Source organism: Drosophila teissieri, chromosome 2L, assembly GCF_016746235.2.
Source record: "Drosophila teissieri strain GT53w chromosome 2L, Prin_Dtei_1.1, whole genome shotgun sequence".
NCBI classification, from domain to species: domain Eukaryota; kingdom Metazoa; phylum Arthropoda; class Insecta; order Diptera; family Drosophilidae; genus Drosophila; species Drosophila teissieri.
Window position 1 is genome coordinate 15,317,780 of NC_053029.1, and position 27,973 is coordinate 15,345,752.

General features: G+C 44.1%; 4 protein-coding genes across 6 annotated transcripts; 2 read left to right on the forward strand and 2 right to left on the reverse strand.

The window, feature by feature from the left end:
* Positions 1–3,633: 3,633 nt before the first annotated feature.
* LOC122619361 (multiple epidermal growth factor-like domains protein 10) lies at positions 3,634–8,843 on the reverse strand. The gene is made up of 2 exons (XM_043796261.1): positions 8,626–8,843; positions 3,634–5,440 (listed from the first exon to the last, which is right to left on the reverse strand). Exons 1-2 carry the CDS (start codon positions 8,836–8,838, stop codon positions 3,695–3,697), a joined length of 1,959 nt encoding a protein of 652 aa, XP_043652196.1. The 5' UTR covers positions 8,839–8,843; the 3' UTR covers positions 3,634–3,694.
* A 621-nt stretch (positions 8,844–9,464) lies between these two features.
* Positions 9,465–11,761, forward strand: LOC122620072 (probable cytochrome P450 28a5). Its single transcript, XM_043797366.1, has 6 exons — positions 9,465–9,711; positions 9,863–10,109; positions 10,170–10,274; positions 10,356–10,902; positions 10,968–11,234; positions 11,389–11,761. Exons 1-6 carry the CDS (start codon positions 9,524–9,526, stop codon positions 11,550–11,552), a joined length of 1,518 nt encoding a protein of 505 aa, XP_043653301.1. The 5' UTR covers positions 9,465–9,523; the 3' UTR covers positions 11,553–11,761.
* A 633-nt stretch (positions 11,762–12,394) lies between these two features.
* Positions 12,395–15,613, forward strand: LOC122626038 (multiple epidermal growth factor-like domains protein 10). 3 transcript variants are annotated; one of them, XM_043806143.1, is made up of 6 exons: positions 12,395–12,523; positions 12,588–12,690; positions 12,755–12,810; positions 12,873–13,791; positions 13,946–14,937; positions 14,997–15,613. In XM_043806143.1, the coding sequence occupies exons 1-5, from the start codon at positions 12,459–12,461 to the stop codon at positions 14,906–14,908; spliced, it is 2,106 nt and encodes a 701-aa protein (XP_043662078.1). In that variant the 5' UTR covers positions 12,395–12,458; the 3' UTR covers positions 14,909–14,937; positions 14,997–15,613. The 3 variants fall into 3 exon arrangements, with proteins under 3 accessions (XP_043662078.1, XP_043662077.1, XP_043662079.1); XM_043806142.1 differs by having other exon boundaries at positions 13,946–15,613; XM_043806144.1 differs by lacking the exons at positions 12,588–12,690; positions 12,755–12,810 and having other exon boundaries at positions 12,444–12,523; positions 13,946–15,613.
* Positions 15,614–15,682: 69 nt separating this feature from the next.
* On the reverse strand, positions 15,683–26,340 carry LOC122616516 (leucine-rich repeat-containing G-protein coupled receptor 5). Its single transcript, XM_043791997.1, has 14 exons — positions 25,497–26,340; positions 24,080–24,151; positions 23,322–23,465; positions 22,861–23,004; positions 22,228–22,299; positions 22,082–22,153; positions 20,213–20,281; positions 18,952–19,089; positions 18,757–18,897; positions 18,626–18,691; positions 18,425–18,568; positions 17,995–18,362; positions 16,131–17,912; positions 15,683–16,073 (listed from the first exon to the last, which is right to left on the reverse strand). Exons 1-14 carry the CDS (start codon positions 26,057–26,059, stop codon positions 15,754–15,756), a joined length of 4,095 nt encoding a protein of 1,364 aa, XP_043647932.1. The 5' UTR covers positions 26,060–26,340; the 3' UTR covers positions 15,683–15,753.
* Between the last annotated feature and the right edge of the window lie 1,633 nt (positions 26,341–27,973).

Genomic DNA, 27,973 nt, shown 5'->3' on the forward strand with positions numbered 1-27,973 from the left:
AAAAAACTGTTTGCCACGCCCACTCTAACGTCCACTAGCTAGTAACGGGTATCAGATAGTCGGGGAACTCGACCATAGCGTTATCTCTTGTTTTAAATAAAATCTTCCCCTAAAATGTGTTTTTTCTATATTTTTAAAAAATTGGATTTTATGTGTGTGAGATAAACATTAGTTTCTTTACTTCCTCGAATTGAATTACTGTACAAAAATCACTAATAAATAAAAAAAGTTGTTCTCGGTAATTTCATTAGCCAGCGTACATTCTACATATATGTATCAGAGGTCTCAAATGAGTTGTACATTTCCTGTAAGCAATAATAATTATTAATACAAAAATATTGCCAGAATAATGTGAAATAAATTGTTAATATAACAAATCCGCAAATGGCTTATGTAATGAATAAGTTTTCCCTTATTTGGAAAAGAATTGTTAGCACGGTGAACTGCAGTCTACATAGTGAAGAACAAACTATACATATTACTATACATAGTATATGTTGGAGATACAGGGTCACGTTGGTTGGCCATTATTGTTTCGTTTGTCTTTCACAGCGCAGCGAGTCGCCGTGGTGTCGCATTATCAGTTCTTCTTTTCTCTACGGAGGGCAAGCTCGAACTGCATCTCTTTCCTCTATTTCACTTCTTCTCTTGTTACCATTGCGCCATGCTCCACAGTGATTTCGCTCTCCTTTCCCACCGCTCTCTCATTCGAAATCTCTCTTTTTCATTCCCTTTGATCTTCACTTATTTTCATAGCGGTTACTCTGAGAAACCTACAATTAATAAGTAATTCTAGTTATTTGAAATATTTCTTCCTGACTATAACACCACCTGGTGTTATCTAACTCAACATTAAGTTCATTGTACTTCATAATTCAAAATTTCATAAAATTTCATACATTTTGTCAGACATTAGTAGGATATCAATTAACAACATTTATTGTACAAGCTCTCTTTACTGAAGCTCAATCGTCTGGCTACCAAATCACAAGTCATCAAATGTCAGTTTGGCAGGCGCTTCTGGCTCTCTTACTTACAATTAGAGTAAAATGCTTATTTCTGCATAAGCTCGACCATTTGGATACCAATTCGCTCATACCACAGATCGAATTCTTTTTATTTTCGCATTTTTATACCCGTTACTCGTAGAGTAAAAGGATATACTCGTACAAGATTCGTTGAAAAGTATGTAACAGGCAGAAGGAAGCGTTTCCGACCATATAAAGTATATATCTACATATATTCCTGATTAGGCCCTGTCCGGCGGTCTGTCAGCATGAACGTCGAGATCGCAGGAACTATAAAAGCTAAAAGGTTGAGTATACAGATTCTAGAGACATAGACGCATCGCAAGTATTTTGATCCATGTTGCTACGCTCACTCTAAGGCCCACAAACCGCAAACAACTATTAGTGTGGAAACTTTTCCTTCTCACTTCCATTAGCTGAGTAAAGAGTATCTGATAGTCTGGGAACTCGGCTCCCTTGTTTCGTTTGGTGGTGTTCCTCGCTTTTTAATAGCACAAAATCGCAAATCTTATGTTTGCCTTGCCATACGTTTATACTCAATTATTTGTTCCCAGTGTATTCTTTAGATGCATTATTCTGAGGTATTAATGCAGATAAAACTCACTCAATTTTAATCCTCGGCGAAAGATCGATCTAACGGCGCAGATGAGCTGAAATAAAAGCGTGGCGCTTTCCACCAAGACTTTGGAAATAGACGGACACTTTCACTTATGTTTTCTCGAAGCAAAATGTATTTTAATAAACTTTTCTTTGCCAAACTTCAACCGAAAATTTAAATGCGCACTCTTTAACTGAATTCCTGTAAAAATATATTTAAATTAGGATAAGTTAAATAACATAGAAAAATATATATGTATATATAATATAAAAAGTCAAAAAAAAATTAAATACATAATATATAAGTGAGGTAACACAATTTTTCTCTTGATTGATTGATTTGATTTTGATTGGCTCGTCCACCTGCTCACATTTACTTTGAGGATTTATTAATTTTTGTAATAAATCTTCTCAGCACTTTAATCAAAGCAAGCCGATTTTTCAACGAAATTTTCAGTTTTTAAGCTAGGTTCTTAAATACATATCCTACATATGATAAGGTATGCGGAATAAAATTCGAACACGTGTTGTAATACAAATAGCAAATTTATTTCAAATCAGAGCAACTTATATTTTGTATATGTTTTTTATTAGACTTTAAGCTATATTACAAAAAATATTCATGACCGTAGCGAGAAGCTTTCCTTAGATTTTCGGGTACCTTTCGCATAGCCTACTGAATTCCCTTTGTATCCATTTTAGCAAGCTCTCTTTTGATTTTTAATACAAATACAATAGTCTATGTTTTTCGGCTTATAATCCTTGCTGTAAACATTTGGTCCTCCATTGTGAAATATGTCTCATCATCCATTATGCAAACCTTTGAACTACTTGCAGAGAACAAATTTCCAGTAAGCGCACGCAGTTTAATAGTCTCTCTCTGGGCATCTGAGACTTTAGGAAAAGTTTTTTTTTAGAACATTTCATCACTCCCAATTCTTGAATGTACTTTTTTATTGTTTTGTCGCTAACATTGTATTTTTTGGCAAGTGCACGATTCGATTTTGCTGTGCGACCCACAATTTCAGCCTTTAATTTGGCTCTAAGTTGAGACTGCTGTAATGGACACTTTTTTCCGGGCCCAGGGGCTCTATCCATTTTTTTCCGCTCTGAATATCCGAAATAACTTTATAAATAAACGTTTTTCTGAAGCCCATAGCCGAAAAGTAATGAAAAATTGCATTTTTTGCTGAGTTGGGATATTTGCACAATATGTGCAAATCAAATTTCGAAGCTCTGCTGTGCTTAGAGACATTATTACGACTACTGATTTTCTTGAAAGCTAATATTTATTGCGTTGCAAGCTGGAATAGTACCGTTAATTGTCATGTGTTCTATTCTTCTCCGGTAATTCTTTGAAATTCTTGCGAACATGTTTAATTTTGTTCGTATTTCATTCCGCATACTTTAGTATCGATGCAGAAAAAAACATACGGGGTACGGGGTAAGATACAAATATGGTCGGAAACGCTTCTTTCTGCCTGTTACATACTTTTCAACGAATCTAGTAGGTATACTTACCTGCTTACTTTACGAGTAACGGGTATATACATCTTGTCCAATTATCATATCATATATTAAAAACAACTCTTATCTACTAAGTCGAATAATAACTCAAAGTTAAATTCAGAAATTTGTACGGTCAAAACTACAAGATTAAGGGGTCTTCCTGTACAAACGAAAAACAGAAGCTGCTCACAACTATGTACTTGTTAAATTCACAAAAACTAGACAGAAATACAGTTCTACGGGTTGGGGAACATTTTTTTAAGAATATCGTTTGTGTTCTTACCAATATCGAAATAAATAGTAATTCGCTAAAAGATAATGAAGTTATCAGGGTTGCCTTCAACTACAATCAGTGTTGTATAACTTTCTGTGTGAATGACAAAGCTTTAGACTAGCCTATATAAAGAGTTGCCGGATTGATTCTGAGTCGTATTCAAATTAAAAAATTTAACGATCCGAGCACTGCTTTACAAAATTAAATTTATTACATTTATTCTGAAAGTAGTTTAACAATTTTACAACCGACTTTGCAAGGATGAGTAATTATGATTGAGTATAAGTTATTCCAAATCACTTTCATAGATGGCTTGTTCGACTTCAAAATTTTGCGTAGAGGTAGAACGTCGATAGTACTTTGTGCCAACAATTGCGACGGCCACACCAAGGATCATTCCAGCGCAGGAGCCCATGATAACCATCCATTTGTGGGACGATTCTGTTCGCTCAGGAATCCGTGCCTCGGCCTCTGATCTCGCTTTCTTCGCTTGCAACATGTGGCAGACGTAACGCGAATTCTCCCCGCTGTAGTCCACGCTACTATCCTCTTGGCACACCAGCTGGCCACTCGGCAGATCGCAGTGGCAATTATCCAAATCGAGGCACGGCTTGTCCTGGGGATCCACGCAGATCTTGGCGCACTTGGCCGTATTGAAAGTGCCCATCCCATCATATTCAATCCAGCACATGCAACCGGCAGTGCAATTAGAGTGGGGAACCTCGCTGGATGGTGTCCCTATTGCATTAGGTGTTGTTATGGAGTGTGGGTCCAGGTCGGCAGTTGAGGTTTGGGAATCTTCTGTCGTGGTGCTGTATTCGTTGGGGTCTGTCGTGGTTTGGGACTCGCAGACTCCGTTGACTTTCTCGTAGCCTATACTGCACTGGCAATTATTCGGCGCCACACAGTCTCCGAACTTGCAGTCCTCGCAGACGGGCTGACACATAGAAGTGACAGGATTTGTGTTATTGGGTTGATAGCCATCGTGGCATATACAAATATTGGGTGCCACACAGTCTCCGTTGCTGCAGCCACTGTCGCAAATTGCATCGCAAACGTGGTGGGAGTTGTTCTGGAAACGATATCCCGGATCGCAGGAACAGGTTTCTGGGCTGGTGCACTTGCCATGAATACAGTTTAGGCTGCATTGTGGCTCACAAACTTGATTGGGACCCATTAGGTAACCAATATTGCATACACACGTCTCCGGGGAAAAGCAAAAGCCATTTGAGCATCCCTTGCTGCACTTGGGATCGCATTTTTTGTCGGCCCCAGACGATTCATAGCCCGGAAAACACTCGCACTGGTTTGGCGCCACACAGCGTCCATAATCGGGGCAGTTTTCCTCGCAATGCGGCTGGCAGCGATCATCTCTCTTCATGTAACCTGGCTTGCAGACACAAACGCCTGGACTCAAGCAAATTCCGTTCTCCGGACAAGTGGAGCACTCAGGTCGGCAATTGGTGTCTCCTTCGTCACCGGCATATCCATTTTCACACTCGCACACTCCTGGCCTCACACATCGGCTGTTTTGGCCACAATCTTTCTGGCAGAATGGCAAGCAATTTCCATTTGAATCGGCCTTGTATCCATCTAGACAGGTGCACAGTTGTGGCTCCTGGCATCGAGCGTTTTCCCCACACTTGGGCGAACAAACGGCATGGCAGGCGCTGCCGCTATCCATTTTCCCGTACCCAGGCTCACACTCGCATTTTCCGGGCTCCGAGCAAAAGCTATGGTGTCCACATTCCTCTCGGCAAACAGGAAGGCAATTGTCGCTGCTAGAAGCTCGATTGTAGCCACTTTGGCAGCTACAGACTCCGGGCTGATCGCAAAACTCGTTTTTTCCGCATCCCGCCGGACAAATTGGATGGCAGTCGGATCCGCCGTAGCCCGTGTGGCAACTGCAAGTATTGGGAGATGAGCAGAAACCATGTGCAGGGCACTTCTCTCTGCAGACAGGTTGACAGTTCTCAATGGATCCTTCGTAGCCCTCACAGCAAACGGAAGTCACTTCAGATCTATAGGCAATCTAGAGAATGAAAGAAATAACCTCTTTAAAATAAAATTGAAACTACATAGGTAGCGAAAATATAAATACTATAGATTATGAGTTCGAATTACCTCATCTTCGTAGGCAAATTGATGCCTGTACCTCGTCACCCAACCATGAAAACTGCGACGTTGAAACGGAACCAACTTATTCCTAAGAACCTTATGGGTATACTGAACCCTTTTCGGGTGACTGCAAGCATTTTGACCATGTAACAAGGCCATACTTGTGCCAAGGGACAATGCCAGACACACAAAATGTAGTGAAAAGGAGTGCATGAGTAATATGACTCAAATCGTCCCCTGAAGTACATTGTACATGCACTATCTTAAGCGACCAGTCTGTCCGATGAAATAAACAGAACTGTGCCCTCAATTTTTTTCCGATTTTGTTTCCTCTTTAATTTGAATGAATTACAGATTAAGAGCACACTCTATCTTCAATAAAATATCTCGTTTGCTTTGTACAAAGCGAACTTAAAATACATATAAATTATTTTTATGTTTTCTTTTAAAGAGGCTAGCTCCACATTTATCCTTTCTGAATAGATTTGTATTTACCTCATTTTGTGTGTAATACTCCGTGCGGTATTTTGTCTCCCGACCTCTCCAGCTATAATACGTCAGGTAAGGTACCGATCTACTCTTTCGGACATTTCTCGTGTAAGAAACCACCTGCGGACGTCGACAAACAATCATCCGATAGGGTTGAATGAAGTCGACGAGAACCATTAAGTAACCCAGACACACCCAAAGAGATCGGATGTGTGACATTATGGAAACAGCAGAAACTTATGAAATTCAGCTTTGCTATCTCTGTAAAGGAGTTCGGCGCAACGTTTTAAATTAAATTGGGCTGCCAATGTGATTTCTTATATTTTAAATTATATAAAGTTCTCAACCATTGACGACTCGATAATCTAGACCCTGAAGTGTATATGTATATATCAACTGCTCTGCTCAGTACCAAAAAGTGAACTAAGCTTTGAAGTTTCGGTTGCCTACTGCGGAGCTGCTTAATACCCTTTATATTTAAAGTTTTGGGTATATCCAATTAGATGAAAAATTCGTAACAAGTGTTTTCATTTGTGATTTACTAGTAGAAAGTATAATTTATATATTATTATACCCGTTACTCGTGGAGCAAAAGGTTGAACTAGATTTGTTGAAAAGTATGTAACAGGTGGAAGGAAACCTTTTCGACCGTATACAGTATATACATATATTCTTCATCAGGATCAATAGCGTCTGTCCGTCCGTATGAACGTCGAGATCTCAGGAACTATCAAGCTGGGCAGTTGCATGAAGATTCCAGATACATAGTGACATCGTGCCACTCCCACTCTAACGCCCACAAACCACCCACAATTTTAAAAAATGTGTTGAAATTTTCTCGTCCACACTCGCACTATCTTTGTAACGGGTATCTGATAGTCGAGAAACTCGACTATAGCGTTGTCTTTTGCTTGTTTTAAAGAGGGTAGTTCCTCATTAATCTTTTATCGATAGATTTGTATTCACCTCATTTTGTGTGTGATACTCCGTGCGGTATTCCGTCTGCCAACCTCTCCAAAAAGAATATTTCTCGTAAGGTACTGATCTACTCCTGTAGACATTTCTCGGGTAAGGAACCACCTGCTGACGTCGACAAACATTCATCCGATAGGGTTGAATGAAGTTGACGAGAACCATTAAGTAACCCAGACACACCCAAAGAGATCGGATGTGTGACATTATGGAAACAGCAGAAACTTATGAAATTCAGCTTTGCTATCTCTGTAAATGAGTTCGGCGCAACGTTTTAAATTAAATTGGGCTGCCAATGTGATTTGTTATATTATGTTATATCAACTGCTCTGCTCTGTACCAAAAACTGAACTAAGCTTTGAAGTTTCGGTTGCTTTCTGCAGAGCGGCTTAATACCCTTTATATGTAAAGTTTTGGGTATATCCAATTAGATGAAAAATACGTAACAAGTGTTTTCATTTCTTATTTACTAGTAGAAAGTATAATTTATATATTATTATACCCGTTACTCGTGGAGCAAAAGGTTGAACTAGATTTGTTGAAAAGTATGTAACAGGTGGAAGGAAATCTTTTCGACCGTATACAGTATATACATATATTCTTCATCAGGATCAATAGCCTCTGTCCGTCCGTATGAACGTCGAGATCTCAGGAACTATCAAGCTGGGAAGTTGCATGAAGATGCCAGATACATAGTGCCATCGTGCCACGCCCACTCTAACGCCCACAAACCGACCACAATTTTGAAAAATTTGTTGAAATTTTCTCGTCCACAATCGCACTAGCTGAGTAACGGGTATCTGATAGTCGAGGAACTTGACTTAAGTGTTGTCTTTAGTTTGTTTTAAAGAGGCTAGTTCCGCATTTACCTTTTATCGGTAGATTTGTTATTATTTCATTTTGTGTGTAATACTCCGTGCGGAATTCCGTCTGCCAAACTATCCAATGTTCCTCGTAAGGTACCGATCTACTCCTGAGGACATTTCTTGTGTAAGAAACTACCTTCCGACGTGGACAAACGTTCATCTGATAGGGTTGAATGTAGCCGACCAGAACCATTAAATAACTGATACACACCCAAAGACATCGGATGTGTGACATTATGGAATCAGCAGAAACTTATGAAATTCAGCTTTGCTATCTCTGTAAATGAGTTCGGCGCAACGTTTCAAATTCAACTGGGTTGCCAATGTGAATTGTTATATTTTATATCATATAAAGTTCTCAACTGTTGAGGGCTCGATTATCTAGACCTTCAAGTGTATATGTATATGTCAGCTGCTCTGCACAGTACCGAAAAGTGAACTAAGCTTTGAAGCGGAGTCGATCTGGCCATGTCCGTCTGTCCGTACTTAAAAACGGCGAGATCAAAGGAACTACGAGTATATAAGCTAGGAAGTTGAATGCACATTCCAGATACATAGTGCCATCGTGCCACGCCTACTCTTACGGCCACAAACCGCCCCAATACTGCTACGCCCACAGTTTTGAAAAAGGTGTTGAAATTTTCTCGTCCACACTCGCACTATCTTTGTAACGGGTATCTGATAGTCGAGAAACTCGACTATAGCGTTGTCTTTTGCTTGTTTTTAAGAGGGTAGTTCCTCATTAATCTTTTATCGATAGATTTGTATTCACCTCATCTTCTGTGTAATACTCCGTGCGGTATTTCGTCTGCCAACCTCTCCAGAAAGAATTTATCTGGTAAGGTACCGATCTACTCCTGTAGACATTTCTCGTGTAAGGAACCACCTGCTGACGTCGACAAACATTCATCTGAGAGGGTTGAATGAAGTCGACGAGAACCATTAAATAACCCAGACACAACCAAAGACATCGGATGTGTGACATTATAGAAAGGCAGAAATTCAGCTTGGCAATATCTGTAAGTTCGGTGCAACGTTTCAAATTCAACTGGGCTGCCAATGTGAATTGTTATATTTGAATTGCTCGAAGTTCAGCTACATCCGTTGACGATTGGATAATCTAGACCTACATATGTATATAAACAGCTTGGGATTATCTTGGCAATTGTGTATCCTAATATTCCAGACAAATATGCAATCCAGAAGCAAAATTAAAGATGTTATACATTTGTTGTAATATCATTTACTGAATAGATTTCATCAGCCATTATATAGTCGTCAATTACACCCAGACTTCCTGGAGATAGTTAAATCTACTCTACCTGGTAAATTTCATTTTGGCTGGTCGAGTTGCAACAGCAAATGTTTTTTTTTTTGTAAAGAACAAGACCGTAAATAAATAATAATTGCTTGATATGAAGATTGACCGCCCGCAATAATGATTAGCTCTTATCATTTATATGTTAGTACTGTTTGCGGTGAAATTGTGAGTAGTTTACTCTCTCTCAGTGCCTCCTGAGTATTGAGCACTCAGGTATCTCGGTCATCCACACTGTTGAGTACCTCTCTCTAATTCTATCAGCAGCTACAAATAGAGCAGAATATCTGGTTCTGCGACAGACGCCTTTTAGAACTCTTCGCGGTTGGAAGCAGATTTAGAGCTGTCAAAAATGGTTCTGATTACTTTGACCCTGGTGTCTTTGGTGGTGGGCCTGCTGTATGCCGTTCTGGTATGGAACTACGATTACTGGAGAAAACGGGGCGTTCCTGGTCCCAAGCCCAAGCTGTTTTACGGAAACTATCCACACATGTTCAATATGAAGCGGCATTTGATCTACGATCTGAACGATATTTACAGGTGAGCATCACCGCCAATAGCACTTTGCTATATTTACTACCAAAAATCAGTTGATTCACCATCGACTTCACAAACAAACACCCCCCCGCTGACTTAAAACTCATTTAAATAATAACGCTTTATTAACATTTAATGTGATTATTGTTTTTAGGCAGTACAAGGACAAGTACGATGCTGTGGGCATTTTTGGCGTTCGCTCTCCACAGCTGCTGGTGATCAATCCCGAGCTGGCACGTCGAGTATTTGTGTCCAACTTCAAGAACTTCCACGACAATGAGATCGCCAAGAACATTGACGAGAAAACCGACTTTATTTTCGCCAACAACCCGTTCTCGTTAACGGGCGAAAAGTGGAAGGCTCGAAGGGCGGACGTAACTCCTGGGCTTACGATGGGACGGGTGAGGCAGTGCATCCAGTGGCAAGCCCGAAAAATACTGATCCATCCAATATAATTACAGATAAAGACAGTCTATCCGGTGACGAACCAGGTGTGCCAGAAGCTGAGCGAGTGGGTGGATAAGCAATTACGCCTGGGTTCTACCGACGGCATCGATGCAAAGCACGTAAGATTCTGTGTGATGGCATTGTGTTATATGAATATTATATGAACACAAACCTGTTTCGTGCTACTTTGCCATACACAGATGAGTCTCTGCTTTACAACCGAGATGGTCACCGATTGCGTTTTGGGCCTGGGTGCTGAAAGCTTTTCGGATAAGCCCACTCCCGTGGTGGCGAAAATCAAGGAGCTCTTCAACCAACCCTGGACCTTTATGCTGTTCTTCATAGCGACCAGCGCCTTCCCATCGCTGAGTCATTTGTTTAGGCTACGCTTTGTGCAAAAGGATGTGGAGCGCTTCTTCGTCGACCTGATGGGCAGTGCGGTGGGGGCACGTCGTGCCCAGTTGGCGGCGGGAAAGCAGTTCGAGCGGTCCGACTTCCTGGACTACATCTTGCAGCTGGGGGAGAAGCGCAACCTGGACAATCGCGAGTTGCTGGCCTATTCCATGACCTTCCTGCTCGATGGATTCGAAACGACGGCCACGGTTCTGGCACACACCCTGCTCAATCTGGGTCGTAGTCAGGAGGCACAGAAGGCTCTGCGAGAGGAGATTCGTTTCCATCTGCAGGATGGCTCCATTGGCTTTGAAAAGCTTAACGATTTGCCCTACCTGGACGCTTGTGTGCAGGGTGAATTTAATGACTTTTCCACCTGCTGCTATTGTTTCTAACTGTACTTACCCTTTTATTGGCAGAAACCATCCGGCTCTTCCCACCCGCATTCATGGCGAATAAACTCTGCACCGAATCCATCGAGCTCCCCAACAAGGAAGGTCCCAACTTCGTCGTGGAGAAGGGCACCACTGTGGTTGTTCCTCACTACTGCTTCATGCTGGACGAGGAATTCTTCCCCAATCCTCAGTCCTTCCAGCCTGAGCGATTCATGGAGCCCGATGCTGCAAAAACCTTCAGGGAACGAGGTGTCTTCATGGGATTTGGAGACGGACCGCGTGTGTGCATTGGTAAGTAAACTTTTCTAGACTTATACTTTAATGCTAAGATTATCCTAACAATTCAAATTCATAGTGCCTACTGCCGATCTCTTCATATTTTACAGATCATTTGAACTATGCGTAAATGATTATAATTGTAACATTTTATTATTTTTCTTTTCAGGAATGCGATTTGCGACGGTGCAGATTAAGGCTGCACTTGTGGAACTGATATCAAAGTTCAATGTCAAGATCAATGCCAAAACCCGCAAAGACAATGATTATGACCCCGGCCAAATTATCACTGGTCTGCGTGGGGGCATTTGGCTAGACCTTGAAAAGCTTTAGAGATTCAATTACTTAATAACTCCCCTCCGAGCGACGAAACTAATCGAAAAGTTGATTGGTGCCGCCGTTCCCCAGTCTATTTTTATAGAATATATGATATGTACACCCAGTGTTATATTCAAGCTCGCAATTGGCGGACTTTGTTATTGTTTTCCGTGTATATATGTACACATTTTGTTGTCTTTATTAAACGTATTTCGCATATGAAATTGTGTTTTTCGTCATCAGCATAGGGATTGAACCAAAACTATAAGGCTATAAAGCATAGTAAACTCGTAGTTACTTGGAATTGTGGTTATTGTATATAATGATCGAGGTGATTATAACGTTTTAAAAATAAAAGATTTTCATTAAATGAGCTATTTGGCTAGTCGATATTTAGTTTATCACAGGGATGTTAAATGGTTTTTTTACGGATTGTTCACTTTTAAGTGGTTATCTGTTAACTGACCAGATATGAACCTATAATTTGTAGAATCTCTAGAAATACTTGTTATTATTAAGTTTGGTATTTTCAAAGCCGTCACCAGTAATATTGATTCAAAATTAGAAACCAGAGATGATAATGATAGGCAAATCTGAAGTTCTTTATATGGCAAATTCAATGTTAAGGATCTGAATGCGAGGGGTCGGTCTGCACTTGGACCCGTATCGCAATCTCTGGGGCTATTGCTCTGGCTGCAATTGGGTTCATTAAACACATACGAGCTTAACGCGTGGGTATCTGTCCCACATGAAAGACGATAGAGAGAGGAAAATAATACGTTTAATGATAAGCGCTTAAGTCCGAGATACTTACCCATGGCATCTATGGAAAGTCAATTGGTGATCATTTGTCAGGCGTAACTTAGAGTGAACAGTTGATCGAAGTCGTTTAGTCGAGGATTATAGGATTTTCATTTTAATATGCTTGTTCTCTTCGTGGTTCTACTGACCAGCCTGCAGGTGCAGGGCTGTGTCAAGCAAGCTCAGTGAGTAGACACAATGGTATTTTAAATTCTTTTAATTTCAATTCTCCGGTTTTTTGAACTTAAGAGTGGTTAAAATGCGTGGAACCTTGATAACAATGCGCAAGCACCAGAACTCAGCTAACTGCACCACAAACTGTGGACCCCTGGTGGGGAGAACCAAGACTGAGGTGAGCTTTACCTCAACATTCGACGAACTTAAGGCACTTAAGGAAGTTTCTGATTTCTTCGTAGACTTACATGGGCTTCACTGATGTTTGCTGCGACGGCTATGCACGCGATGAAAACAAGTAGGAATAGATATATCAGCTTAATGGATACCTGACAGTACCTGCACTTCTTTCCCTTGCAGCGAGTGTGTGCCAGAGTGCAAGGATTGTGGAGCCGCGGGAAAATGCCTTTCGCCCAACGTGTGTGTGTGTGGAAAGGGCTACGCGAGTCGCCGGGATCGCGGTCACTGTGAGCCGGAGTGCAGCGAGTCCTGCGTAAACGGAAGGTGTGTGGCCCCGGATGAGTGTGAATGCCTTCCTGGCCATCGATTCGTGAATGGCTCCCAAACGGCGTGTGAGCCACTGTGTGTGGAGGACTGTGCCAATGGCCGGTGTATGGAGATGGGAAAATGCCAGTGCAACAACGGCTACCAGCGGGATGAAAGGCTTAAGAAGTGCGTGCCCATCTGCCAGGATGCCTGCTACCATGGCGAGTGTGTGGCGCCCAACGAGTGTCGCTGCCATCCCGGACATGAGCAGCGCTTGGGGGTGCCGTGGATCTGCGACCCGATCTGCTCGAGCGGCTGCGCCAACGGCTACTGCCAGGGAGCCGAGGTGTGCGCCTGCAAGGTGGGCTATGCCCACAAGGATAACTCCCTCGCCTCCGGCTGTGAGCCTGTGTGCAATCCGCCCTGCGCGAATGGCACTTGCATCTCACCCGGCCACTGCGCCTGCCCCGAGGGTCACGTGTTCGCCGATGGATCGCGTCACGAGTGTGTTCCCAGCTGCCTTTCCGGCTGCGAGAATGGCTACTGCAGTGCCCCCAATCGCTGTGAGTGCCACGAGGGATTCGTGAAGACCTCCCCGCACCGCTGTACACCCACATGCGAACCGGGCTGTGGCCAGAACTCCCGCTGCACCGCTCCAGGAACCTGTGCATGCGATGTCGGCTACGTCTTCGTCAACGGCAGCAGCACCGAGTGCGAGCCCTTCTGTCCCAGGAACTGCCGGAACGGAATCTGCAGCAGTCCTGGCGTCTGCACGTGCTTGGAAGGCTTTCAGGTGGGTAACAAGTATATAATCCCAGGACTTACAAACTAAGACCCCAAGCATTCAACGGATCCCTCACGGTTCCTCGCACTTTCAGCTCCTTGGCGAGATATTACACACAGAATAGCAAAACTGATTGGTACCTCTTCCATCATCTTTTTACCAGGCCCTTCTCTCGTTCTACTGCATACCCATTTGCTCGAGGACCTGCATCCATGGCAGTTGTGTGGCGCCCAACGAGTGTCGCTGCTTCACGGGCTACCGACCAGTTCCCAGCCTGGGAGCGCATGTCTGCGAGCCCATCTGCAGCCAGGGATGCGTGCACGGCGTCTGCATCGCCCCAGGAACCTGCCAGTGCGATGTGGGCTTTGTCAAACGGTGGGCCACTGGGCCCTGTGAGCCGCACTGTCCACAAAAGTGCGTGAACAGCCACTGCTTGGGATCGGGAGAGTGTCGCTGCTACGAGGGGTACAAGCTGAGGCCGGGATCCACGTCCATCTGTGATCCGGAGTGCTCTCCAGGATGCATGAATGGAACCTGCGTGGAGCCCAACAGCTGTGCCTGCTTCGCCGGCTATGAAGACACCAAGGTGCACTACGAGTGTGTGCCCACCTGCCGGCCGAGGTGCGAGAATGGGCGGTGCTCCTCTCCCGGACACTGTGAATGCGATCCCGGCCATGTGGTCACCAACTCCAGTGAGCCAAACTCGTGTCGCCCCCAGTGCAAGGAGCAGTGCATCAATGCCGAGTGCCTGGCGCCGGAGAAGTGCGTCTGCCTACCGGACTACCGATTTTTGCCGGGCAGCAGCACCGAGTGCGAACCGATTTGCTCGAAAGGATGTCCTTCTGGGCAGGAATGCGTTGCACCAGACACCTGTGAGGGTTTTGAGCCCCGAATTAGTTCCACATATAGCAAACACATAGTTTTCCACTGGGGCATGTTCATCCTAGCCATTTTGCTCTGCCTGGCTCTGGTGATGATCCCCCTGTTGTTGCTCAGGGAAATACAGCGACGTCGTCGTGAAGGCTGCAAGCACCGGACCCGGCTCATCGAGAATCCTTCCTATGGAGTTGTGCAGGCGAACAGCGAGGATGCGAACAGCGAGTTGGGCATTGGACTGGGGGATTAACCAAACTGATTTTACAACTCCTAGAGCAAGTAGGAACTTCTAATTGTTTCATAGATCGACTTTTATACGACTTTCAAATATCTCGCAGGTTTTAAAGTGAAGACGGGACAATTCAGTTGTTGTATGTGGAAATATTTTAATTTCAATGTTTATGGCTTGGTTTCCTTTACAATCTTCTCATTCGATTAAGTTTTACACCGAAGGATGCTTGGCATCGAAAATAATACACACGTATATAAATATATATATATATATATAGTTAAGCTAAACATGTATGGTTAAAAGTTAAAAACGTAATCTACCGTAATAAATTAGGTAATACTTAATGCTCATTGTCAGCTTCAGTTTCTCAAAGTGTTGTTCATATACCAGTTCTGGTTTACTGGTTGCTGGCCACCGAATAATGCTCATATATTTATCTAAATAAAAGTTTAAATTTTACGTCCAGTCGATGCACACAACTCGAAAAACGAATTTGGTTGTATTTCAACATTTAACAATCATTTGAGAAACTGGAGTTGTAACTGATCCTTTCAACGTTGCTATCCTTTGGGCTTATGTGTTGATTTAATGGGATCCTGATCTTCGGTTGTTCTTACTTAACAAATTGGCTACTTAATGCTACAAATACATTATACTTCTTTTATGCCTAATGCGAATTTTATAATTTGTGTCTTTCTTAGCCTAAAGGCCAAACCCATCGAACAGCCCTCATCACCTCCCCATCCCACCCCACCCCACATACAATCTATGAACACAGTCAGCTTTTGTCCTGTTCCCCATTACCTTTACAGAAAGGTCTCCCGGTTGGCCCCATCCAATCTTCGCCAGCGCCAGTGCCACCATCATAGTGGCGCGTCGTTGGGATCGGGCGGCGGCTTTGCTGGCTGCAGCACCACTGGTGGTGGGGAGGTGGCCGTGGCAGTGGTTGCCGCTATTAGGAAGCCACTGGACGCCCCAGGAAGCGGCATGCCCAGAAAACTGGCCACTCCCGTGGTGGCCGAGTCGCCATCCTCCATGACGACGGAACTGTCGGCTGCTGAGGGTATGGTGGGCAGAAAGCGCACTCCCAGACGAGGTGGTGACGAGTCCTCTTCCTCTTGCACTGCTTCCTGGCGCACCAGACGTGGCTTTACTGCATCCAGCTGGCCCTTCCCGTTGTGGGCTGTACGAAGGAAAGGTGTTTCCACTCACATGTTGGTTAATCGCAACTGGTACTCACCTATGATCGAGGGTAGTGGTGTGCTGCTCCCGGCACTGGACCGGGATAGCCGGAAGGTGGAGGTGCTGGCGGTGGTGGCCGAGGCGGAGGAGTCATTGCGCGAGCTGGACAAGTTCGAGTCCTGCGACGTTTTCCGCGTGATCAGCCAGGCGGAGTGGCGCCTTCGCCCATGGCCGTGCGGATGAGCATGTGGCTCCAGCATCTTCAGCGGCATGCTGCAGTTACCCGGTGGCACGGGAGCGGAGGATGGTGGCCCATGTCGCCAGCTGGAGGATCTGGAGCTGCAGAAGTTCTCGCTGGAAATGGAACTGGCTCGATTCTGGCGTTGCTGACGCAGTTCAGCGAACTGATACTGATACGGATTCGCGGCTGCGGCAGTATAGGCTCTCTGACGTCGCTGCTGCGGTTGCCGACGCTGTTTGCGGCGCCTCCGACTCTCCCCGCAGCAGAAGGTTCTCAGTCTCTGCCACAAGCTCGGCGCCTGCTCCATTTTGTGCCAGTTGGGCATTTCGCTGGGCAGCATCCGTAGACAGCGACAGCCTGGCGGATGTGCCACCGCCGCAGCGGGCAGGAGCGGTGGCGGGAGCTCTCCCCTCTTGGTCCTGGCGACTGCGCCACGGCCACCCGGTCCACCGCCTCCCACAACGCGGGATTCCTCGAAGTGCTTGCACAGCGTCACACAGTCCTTCTTGAACTGCTTGGTCATGATGGCGTAGAGAAAGGGATTGCAGCAGCTATTCAAGGGCAGCACAAAAACCGTGAAGATCTTGGCCTGCTCCAGCGAAATCAGTTGCAGACCGAAGATGGCAGTGATGGAGAAGAAGGCGATCGGTGACCAGCAGAGGAAATCCGTAAAGACCAGCAGAGCCATTCGCTTGGCGATTCGCGAGTCATTCGTATTCCATGCCTGGCTGCCCCTAATGGCCCAGTACATCTTCAGGTAGCAACCCATCAGTGTGAGAAAAGCGCATCCGTTGATGAACATCAACGAGATTACGTAGGTCAAGCTGGCCGGTCCAGTGGTGGTCTCGAATGGCAGGCACACGGCAAACTTCCTGTAGTCCGAGACTCCCAGCAAGGGCATCAAGGCCATGATCAGGGCAAAAACCCATCCCACACTCATTATGTATCCCGCCTGCTTCAAGGAGAGCCTCTTGTTCAGGTGAATGGCGTGAGTGATGGCGTAATTGCGCTCCAAGGTGATCACTGCCAACGTGTAAACGGACAATTCTGAGCTGAGTACGGCGAGAAATCCGGACAACTGGCAGAGCACGGACATCTGCCAAGGAATGGCAAACATGCGGAATTCGCCCAACGTCGCCGCATCCACAATGGCCAAGATGCCCAGGTAGATGCCCATGAAGAAGTCCGCCGCGGCCAGATTGCAGACTAGAAACCGGGGCACATCCATCTTAGATCGCGAGCACAGCAGCACAAACACCACCGTTCCGTTGCCCAGGAGCGACAGAAGAAACACCACCCACACTCCACAGCGCAGAGTCCACCAGTCGAACAGATCGGCGCAGGGCAAAAAAGGTCCTGGCATAGGCAGGCACTGCACCGAACCCGGCTGAAAGTCCTCTGTGGACATGCCAGAGAAGAGTCCAGTACCGAATCCGTAGCCCGTGGCAGGCCCACTCACATCGTGCTCCTCGAAGTACTCCTCCATGTAGCTGGTGGCGATCTGGCCTCCCGTCTGCGTCTGCAGCTGCTCCTCGTTGAAGTTGACCGCCGTCTCCCAAGGATCGTGCATGGACGCACCCAACTGCTTGCTGAGATTATCTGGGGAGTACGGAAAATTAATATAATAACACCCTAGCACTTAATCGGTACATTAAATTTTATATTTCAAATGTGTACTTACGCATTTGTGGCCAGATATTCATCATGCTATTGTTCCACAAGGTCATATCGAACTCCGCGTCGGAGGGAAAGAGGACAGCCTCCTGGACCTGGGAGGTTTTCTTCTGGGAGGACATGGCCACCAAGGGGAGGAACGCGCAGCAGTGGTAGGCATACGAGAGGATAAGAGTTTGGATCCTGGGAAAGGTGTCAGGTGGGGGAAACTCCCTAAGCTTGGGATTGTTGAAGGTTTTTAAGTGCAGCAAAGCGCGCAGACCCGATTCAGGCAACTCTGGGAAAATATTGTTGCCCAAATTAAGATCCTCGAGGGCTGTGAAGCCGGAGAAGGCCTCCTTGTGTATGTACGAGATCTCATTGCCCTCCAGGTCCCTGTGAATGAAACGAATAGTACTACATTCTCTACAAACATATTCTGGTTAAAGTTGACCCACAGAAGCTGGAGCTTCGGAATGCCCTGAAAGGCATCTTGGGGCAGTGCCTTGATTCGATTGTAGGAGAGCAACAGATCGTGCAACTGCTTCAATCCATTGAAGGGCTTCCCCTGGATCTTTTCAATTTGATTGCTCGATAGATCTCTGGGTGGAAAACAAATATGTTATATACTCAAATACATTCATCCATGCGGAACTCACAACAGCCTTAAGTCTCTGCAGCTACTTAAATTTGGGATGCGTTTTAGGGAATTGGTTTTTAGTTCTCTGCAGATGGAAGTATTGCAATATCATTAAAAACCAATAATACTTTCATATGTTTGGGCACTCACAAACTCTTCAGTCTTGGCGTTTGACGGCACAGATTCGCTGGCACCTCCTGAATGCCGGCTCGATCCAGTTTCAGTATTTCCAGCGCATGGCAGGCCTCAAGTTCGGGAAACGAGCGCAGAGTGCGCACATCCGATAAAATCCTAAAGAATCGAGCGCTTGAACTTCTCTGGCAATCCGGATATTGAGATACTCACAGCTTCCGCAACTTGGTCATCCCCCGAAACGCCCCTGCCGAAATTGTGGACAGCGGATTGGCCCTCATGTCCAGCATTTGCATGCTCCTGGGCAGTTCCGTGTCGTTTATCCAGCGCAGTCGATTGCTGGTGATGGAACTGGAGGGGGTCAAGACGTTGAGAGGGTGAGAGGGGTGGCAGAAGTTTAATAAAAACGTTTATCCAATGCCAAGAAAAGTATCTTTCGAAATGCACACTGCTGGCAAGTGGCACTCGGATGCAGCTGCATTTAAAAGTCAAGTTTCGCAAACAAGCCAACAAAGCCAAAAATAAACTGTGACAAGAGCATACTCTTGGGCGCTCATATTGTTAGCGTCTTTTTGTGTTTCTTGGCCAACATTTGGGGGGTAATGAAACTTCGAAGTGCTGAAAGTGGCGCTCACCTAGAAAGGCGTGTTTTCAATTCCTCGACACCAACATTTAAATTTGCAAAGCACACAAATTAAGTTGCACTCAGATTGCTTCTCGTCAGAATATCTGACTGCAGGAAAGGATCCATTTGTCTATCTAGTCTAACATACTTTGTTGCAGCGACTTGGCTTAGCTGCCATTCCTTTTCAAATGGAGTCAACAGAACGCAGACGCTTACTCGAAGCTCTTAATCCTTTTAAATTTAATTTTTTGTTTGTGCCACATCGCAACAAACCGCACACACATGAGGGCAAAGTGGAGGGACTTGGATTTTTGCTTCTACACTCGTACGAATTTATTTACCCGCTTAATTCCCCAATCATGGATGCACTGGCTCTGGAGATGCAGCACAGCGTGGCTTTTATCGCAACATTTAACATGCTCATAATTATCCTGTTTACCAGAAATTGAATTTCCTTGGGGAGTTCTTGGTCCTTGCCATCCTTGCCATCGCAAACGATGTCAGTATTGCAATGACAGTCTGGATGTGGCTGCTTTGCTCCTTTCGGAGTTTGAAGTCAGGGAATCGGTCGTGTGACAAAAACAAACTGCAACTTGCAGCTCACGATTCGTGGTTGGCAGGATATGGAATAGAACCGAGCCGGCTGCCACTGGATATGGCCATAAATTGGACAAGTAATGATGCGTTATGATTTTCGGTTTCCGCCTGATTGCCGCGCCACAAAGTGGGAAATGTCGTGGCAAGTCAACAACACCAGTTTGGCAGTTGCAGTTGCAAGTGCTCCCTGCTCTCTACTTTTTGCTAATATGGACCAAGCACCTGTGCTTCTCGTCCATCTGATATACTTACAGCTCCTGCAGTTGCGACAATTTGCTGAGTCCTTCGGGCAGGCTGCTTATTAAATTATCGTCCAGCTCTCTGCAAAGGGAGAATGTAGTGTATAGTATGTATAGTATGCTTTGAAATACAATTCTTGATTTCGATCATAGAAATTGAGTTGCAAATTTTGCTTTCGCATTTTACTTTCGAAAGAAATCACAGCCATTTGCATGACTTTGTTTGGGGGTCAGTTTTCAGTTTTCCTACGTGACATCACGTAGCTCCCAGCGGTGGGTTTTCCATTTCCGATGGGGTGACTCCTGGCAGCAAATGCAAATTTATGCGTGAGCATAAAGTTTGCGAGTATTTTTCAACAAACTGCATTGATTCCAATTACTTATCATATTTTTAAAGAATTTAGAAACGTGGAAATGAATTGCTAAATAGACAAATTGGCCTAATTATGCGTACATTAACAGCGTATCATTCCAGTCATAAGTAATTATTAATGGACGTAATTTATTGGGTGAACTGGGATAAAAAACTTTAAGTCTATCACAACAAATAATAGTAATGCAGAAAATGTGTCGTCGATTGAGGCCACAAAACAGAGAACAAATATTTAAATACATGAAAAGTGTGCATTAATTGCAAACTTTTTATCTCCTATATGTAATGGAGTTATTTCATTGTCATAGTTTTTTAATTGCCATGGAAAAGTGAAATACAAAAGCTTTATTGAGACACTTTTTTATCAGTATTAAATCCATTTTACAATGCGACTGTTGACCTGTTTTTTCTGTAACCTGCTTAACCATATGCCGAAGGGTGCTGGGGAGAACAGATGCTTTCGCCACCAACTTTCAATCTCATTTTCCTACACATTTCCCCCACAAATGACCCACTCTAACTCCACTTTCGGTGGGCGTGACTGTGTTTCCATAAATCTAGAAGCAAACGGCACTGTGCACACGGAATATTTCCCTCATTCTCGGTGAATGGTTAGATTTACGCATTGCACGGGGAGAAGTTTTTCACTTTCACTTGATGCATTCCTCGCAAGGTTGGCCACGCCCCCATCTCAGTCCCTCTGAACAAAGAGGTAAGAGAATGGGACTCTGTCAGCCACAACATAAATTTGCATATTTGTCTGCCGCTGCGGTGGGTGGTGGGTGGTTGGTGGCATAAGTGGGTGGGTGGCTAAGGAGCCGAAAGAAGCGGTTTTTATGCGCCCACGGAAAAGCGTGCAGCGGAAAAGCCAAAAATTTGCGGTAAACAGCAGCGCAGAACGTCAACGCGGCGACGACAATTTAAACTGTCGGAACCGAACCAAACCGAACTGAACTGAACCCAGGGCGCGGGGGAAAATAAAGAAAAGCCAAAAGTTTTCCACGCTCTTGCTGTAAAATTGAAATTTATTCGAGCCATGGCCGCACAACGGATAAACGCCATTTCCACTTGCCACTTCTGCTCGCTGAGGTATCATCGCATTTTCTGTACATGGGCTAAATCAGTTTTCCTGATTCAAAACTTATACTTATAAATATATCCCACTTTACATATTTGTTCGTACTGTGATATCAGACGTATGGTATGTTATTTTGGTCACTGTATCTGGAATTTCCTATAAAAAAAAACTAGGACTTGGCGTTAACCCCGTTTGAAAAGGCTGCTTAAGGTAGGCAGTTGCTTAATACCAGTGAAAAAGTAGAGGGTATTTTTAGCCCGTATTCAGCCCCGAAAAACACATTTTTCTATTCGATATCAATTGCAGTTTTGTAGGTCGTCTTGGTGTCAGTGTGTTTATGTTATGCGCCTTTCGCTCATGTGTGTGTTTGCGTTTCCTGCATAAAGTTCTTAAAGTATTCGAAGTTCTTTCGCATGGCTCTTGCTACTTACAAAACTTTTAAGACGGTTAGATTTTTTAGAGCTCCCGCGGAGATTTTCATGATTTGATTTCGCTTCAGCAAACTGCAAAATGAGAAGAAATAAATGCTCAAACTTATGCACATGACTGTGGCCACCAGGAGACACCAATTACTTACAGGACGATCAAGTTTGGCATTCGCGGAAAGTCCTCGTCGTTTATTATTGTCAACAAATTGCTGCCCAAATTGCTGTCGATGGTTCAAGTGGAAGCAGAAGACAGAAATTATGAGCAATCGCATGGTTTTATGATCCCCCAACTTTCGTTTATAATTCAATGGTTTTTGTGGCTCGAGTAAGTTTATAGATTAAAAATGGAAATATACTTCAGTTGAGAATGATTACGGGGTCAATGTTCGATGAAAACATGCACATAAAATTATTATTATTGACTGTGGTTATATGGTTTATATGGGATTTAGGTGAAGTATTTATTCAATTGTTTGGCAGTAAGCCATAAATTAGTAATAATGTTGATATGGAGTTTAGACAACCCCGATTTCGCAGTCCTGCACATAAATTCTTCGGTATAATAATTAGCCTAATTGGTTTGCTTATATAAATAAAAACCGTTTACCAAAGTGCATGCCAAAACATAGAACCACATACTATACATAATGCGGCAGCAGCAACAGGGATTAAAGAATCAAAAGGTAATCGATTGGCCAATTCACTGGGTTACTAATTTTGGTGGCATGCAGGACATTAATTAGTCTAAAAACTCTCGAATCGAGGCAAGTCAAAGGGCTCACAGTGCTTCTAGGGTTCTGAGTCCGGCCAAGGCATTCGTGGGAATGCGATAGAAGAGATTGCCCTCCAATCGCAAGGTGCGCAGTTTCTGCAGGTGGCCCAGGCAATCGCCATCCAGACTGACCAGGGCGTTGCCATTCAGCTGTCTGTGTGGGGTTTTTTTTTAAACCATTGCAAGAATATCAAAATAAGAGGGGGAAAAACAGCAGAGAAAAGCGGAAAATATGAGAAAATAGCGTGTAATTGCTCGGCAAGTGCATGTGCGTGTGGCAATGTGTTTGCCCCGAAAAACAAACAAATTCATCCGGCTGAGAAGTCCTCGCTGTGCTCCTACATCTCCTCTCGGCGATACTCCCAACTTAATTGCAGTACTTAAAAGCAAACACAACGTTCCACTAACACTCACACACACACAGACCGGGGTCTGTATTTATTATTTAAAAATGTTCCTTTGCATACTTACAGGCTGGTCAGTTGGGCAAGTCCTTGGAACGACTGCGGTGGCAAGGACTTGAGGCCGCAGTTCTGCAGGCTCAATCGTTTCAGCTTGCCCAGGCCATAGAATGCATTGGGATCCATATTAATGATGCTATTGTCCGACAAAGTTCTGCAAATAAACCTTCCCTTGGTCAACAGATAATACGTATACGTATATAACCGCATAAAGTCAAACTTAAGTCGAGTGTCGTCGGCTGAAGTGCAGGAAATTGCAAGGATAGCAAAGTCGGGAGTAATTAATCGTGCCAACTCGCTGAAATATACTCCTACAGCGTAATCAAGTAATTTATATTACCAAGGGTCAGGACCCGACCCAAGCCAGGACTGGGGGATCTGCGGCTTGGTCAGGATTGGGTCGCATGTTGACCGCTGTGATATTTCCTTTTTTTGCGTGGATTCGCTGTGAAATTGAATAATGAGTTGCCAGGCCCGGAGACGGCAACTTTGGCTGTTCAAAATGACGAAAGTTTTTATATTGTTGTCATATTTCTACACTTTCGCTGCAGTCTAGCACAGATTAAAATGGGGAAGTTCTGTGGTTTCTAAAATACCCCAAGAGAGCTGGGTGTTCGGTTGTTTTTACTACAGCTTTATTTGGGATGGGCAGGATAATCTGGACCATGAGTGAAATTGGTGAATTTATCATTAATTAAAGGGCACCATAAAACTGTGGGGCTGAACCCTTACCATAAGAATTTTACATCAATCAGGACTTATACTCACAGCTCCTCCAGATTGGGTGCCATAAAAAATGAGTTCGCCTCCAATTTGGTTAAGTTGTTGTTACCCAAATCTCTGTTGGCGAAATGAATGACAGAAGGAAAACAATAAACAAATTAATAACTGTATCGCTGCCAACATTTCATCTATCAATAAGGCAAGGAGAAAACATTTGCCATTCTCATGAATGGAAAACGAGGCTTAAAAGATTGCTGCGAAGGGGGAAGCCTCTGTGGGCCATCAATCACACTGGAAATGGCATAAAAACATATTGAGCTAACCCAAGATCTCTGCCCAGCGGAAAATGGCGTAAAAATGATGATAAACCGCCGGTATCAGGTATTTTTCTTTCGTTGGAAATGCTCCTCTTGCCAAGCGGAACTTTTGCCAAAATCCAAGGAATCCCCCGTTTAAAGTGAGTGGTGGATCTGCGATTCGAGTGATTTTAATGGCTTATGACTAGTGTCCCTGAGCGATGCGTTAATTAATAAATTATTTATTTATTTATGGACCGTTCGAGTTGGCCATTAATCAGCTGAAACTTTGGCTAAGCCAAAAGCGGTTCCCAACTCCTTTGAGAGAGCCCGTCGGCGGCAAGAAAACGTGACTCACATACGTGAGCAGTGGCTGCGATGACGACGCGACGGTGACGGTGATGGTGACGATGACGATGACGATGATTGCGAAATGCTGCACAACGTGGCGTATGTGTAATTAGATTAAACCGCATGCCAAAATCGAGCGAAACCGAATCGGACCGAAGACTGCGAAATTGACTTGTAATTATGCGATTTGCGGAATTTCAGCAGCGGGAAATGGTCCAATACCTCGTGCTGAGCAGGCTTAATCGCTTAATAAGGGAAGTTTTCGAATTATTAATCGCTTAATTAAGCAGCTATTGTGGTGAACTTAGAGCTGAGGATACACCTTATTTAGTGTGTATTGTTATTGGAGAATGAAATCAAATCAAGATATGAAATTAAAACATTCGGAAGAAATTTGTTTAGTAACCCTATTGCTCACTTGAATCATGTTTAAATGTAACATATTTTTTAATATGACGTTACAAGCTCAGAACAGCTGTTTAAATGTCTTATGTTTGAAAGATAGTCTCCGAACTCTGAAATTATTATTTAGACAGTAAAAAAAAGCACTCTTTAATTTGCATTTATGAATACAAAATGCTAGAAATGGCAATTTCTTATGCGCATACATTTCAAAATCCTTCTTTTCCTCAACATGAATAATTTCATCGCCTTCTGCAACATTAATATCGTTATCACTAAAATAACATAGATAAAATTAATGTAGAATAAAAATAATTATCATGGATTGTATAATTATCGAGGATAGATGTAATTTGCAAACATGTTTTGAAATAATTATATAAATCAGTTCATAGTAGTGTAAGTATACTCACAGGACGACCACCTCGCTGGGAAGGTTGACGGGCACGGCCAGGATGCCTATTCCGCGACAGCTGAGCCGCAGGACCTCCAGGCTGCCGGTGCAGTGGCAGTGCTTCTGCAGCCACCGCTCGCAAACGGCGTACAGCGTCCGCTTGCCGCCGATGACGTCGGCGGAGGGGGAGGTGGAGGCGGTGGAGAGCTGGCTGCCGTGGTACTCCTGAAGGGACTTCTCGTACAGGATCTGGGCCTCCTTCTCGGGATCGGCCGATGGCAGCATCACGTTCTCCCTGATGCCCGTGGGCGTGGCAGTGGGCGCTTTCGCGGTTCTATTCACGGCAATTTGGCTAAGTTGTTGGACGGTTTGTGGATTTTGCTGTTGCTGGTGCTGCTGCAGATGTTGCAGGTGGGCATATGGCTGCTGCTCCTGGCGGTTTTGCATGGCCGGAGCGGGAGTTTCTTTGGTTTCATCATGGCCCATCGCCGCTGGCAGCAGAAGCAGAAGTAGAAGCAGAAGCAGTTGCAACAGCAGAGGGCAGAGCGCCAGGCGCCAGCTCCACCGGCAACGGGCTGCCATCGTCGCTGTCGTCGCTCTTGTTGATTGATGCTGTCAAGCATTTGTCATTTGATGACAGTTTTGTGTGCGATTCGTTTCTCGCTCATGATTCTCGGCCGCCGTTGCGGTTCCTTAAGCTCAGCTCACTCACTTCTCTGCCGCAGTTCGAATTTATTTCATTCACTTTGCATTCACTTTCCGCTTCAGTTGCACTTTATTGTTTTTTTTGTCTGTTACGTATATACTGCACGACGGCAAATGGAATTCACTGTGATTGCTGCCGTTTTTTGCGCTCAATGTGGCTCAAATGCAGCGAATTCTCGGGTTATCGGGGTGATTGATGCTGTCTAAGGGGACGCGATAATGAGGTGTCAGTCACGGTTCGTAAATGATTATATGTATATATTCATTATATATGGGCTCTTGATGGTTTATGGTTAATGCACGCCATTAACTCCAGCAGCGCATTATGCTATTACCAATTTAAATGATATTTAAATTGTATGCCACATTTGTAAATTAGCAGTTTCTGGAATCAGAAAAGCGGATTCTGTTCAAAAGCCTTGTCCAGTACTCCAAACTTTTTGTCACACTACCCTAATCATGCCGGTACAAAGGAAAGTTTTTCACCCACACTTAACCCGAATTCATAACGCACAAATTTAGCCAACGGCCCATCAAACACTTCATCTAAACAATGGGCCCAGATCACTAGATGGCCCAAACCGGTGGACACAGGGCACAGGACCGAGCCTTGTTCCTGTCAGAAACAAAAGGCTAAGGGAAGAGCACACACACAGACCTGATGAATGACAAATTTGACACAGAATGTTTCCGGCCGAATCGTGGGCCACGACCCATTTTTCACCACTATGACCAAGTCATAATTAATGAGTCTGTTGACAGTTTTAGATTTGCGATGGGCTACAAAGTGTCGACGAATCGCTTTTTCGTATACGCGCGCCCAACAACTAAATGAATCTTAACTTCACATTCTGCGCGCCCCAAATGTCAGTATGATGAGTTCAGTGCAGGATGAGGAAGGACAAAAATATGTCCAAAAATAAAAGAGATTTCCCAGCACGAGCCACCTCCCCCACCACCTCCACCTCCACCTCCCTCGCGAATTCACTCACACTTTTGCCGGATGATTTATGGCATGTTTATGTTCCACTGACCTCGCAACTAGCAACCGAAAACAGCAACAACTGAGCGGATAGTTGGGCACCTCGGAAAAGTGCCTGTGGATAAGGCAAAACTATAAGAAAATACAGTCAGTTCTTGACAATGACGACCTCAAGATACTTATTAGTCCCAAGACAAGGGATATAAACCGCATAGTATAAACCTATAGTATTGAATTCTCTCAATAAAAATACAAATTTAAGCAAACGATTTTTGTAATTATAGGAACAGAGTCTAAACTATATATACCCATTAATAGTATTCTTACTAAGGTATTAAGTAGCACGAAAAAACCCGCAAGCGCTGACGACGAATGAATTCAATTGGCTCTAATCGAATCTGGGGAGTATTTTATGGCCCATTTTCATTCATGAATAATAATCTTTTCGCTCCCCTCGCCTCGGCTAATTGTAAACAATCAACGATTGTTATTTATTTACTATGAATATCGATTATAAGCATTCGGTTATTTAGTATCTTTTATGCGAATTTGAAAGAGTTTGTGCAGGTAGGCGACAAGGTGATGAAAATGACTATGTAAACTTCGGGAAGTGAAATAAAGTGGTTTATAAGAGAAAACTTGAAGCTCTTATCTAACAATATAGTCTATAGAAGGTATCTATGGAGCTATTTGTTGCTTTTACTCTCCCCTAACAACGCATCCTCGAGGTACACTTTCAACCCTAGACAATCGAAAACTTTAAGCCATCTGCAAACGAATGGAAAATTCAAATATTTACATCCAAAGTT

Coding starts and splice junctions, on each gene's coding strand:
- LOC122620072 (XM_043797366.1), top strand. CDS start 9,524: ATGGTTCTGATTACTTTGACCCTGGTGTCTTTGGTGGTGGGCCTGCTG. Junction 10,110..10,169: donor CTGGGCTTACGATGGGACGG/GTGAGGCAGTGC, acceptor ATATAATTACAG/ATAAAGACAGTCTATCCGGT. Junction 10,903..10,967: donor CCTGGACGCTTGTGTGCAGG/GTGAATTTAATG, acceptor TTTTATTGGCAG/AAACCATCCGGCTCTTCCCA.
- LOC122616516 (XM_043791997.1), bottom strand. CDS start 26,059: ATGGCAGCCCGTTGCCGGTGGAGCTGGCGCCTGGCGCTCTGCCCTCTG. Junction 20,282..22,081: donor CTAACCGTCTTAAAAGTTTT/GTAAGTAGCAAG, acceptor CTCCCTTTGCAG/AGAGCTGGACGATAATTTAA. Junction 17,913..17,994: donor GAATATCTGGCCACAAATGC/GTAAGTACACAT, acceptor CGTACTCCCCAG/ATAATCTCAGCAAGCAGTTG.
- LOC122626038 (XM_043806142.1), top strand. CDS start 12,459: ATGCTTGTTCTCTTCGTGGTTCTACTGACCAGCCTGCAGGTGCAGGGC. Junction 12,691..12,754: donor TGGGGAGAACCAAGACTGAG/GTGAGCTTTACC, acceptor ATTTCTTCGTAG/ACTTACATGGGCTTCACTGA. Junction 12,811..12,872: donor TATGCACGCGATGAAAACAA/GTAGGAATAGAT, acceptor TTTCCCTTGCAG/CGAGTGTGTGCCAGAGTGCA.
- LOC122619361 (XM_043796261.1), bottom strand. CDS start 8,838: ATGTCACACATCCGATGTCTTTGGTTGTGTCTGGGTTATTTAATGGTT. Junction 5,441..8,625: donor AGTATTACACAGAAGATGAG/GTGAATACAAAT, acceptor TTCATTCTCTAG/ATTGCCTATAGATCTGAAGT.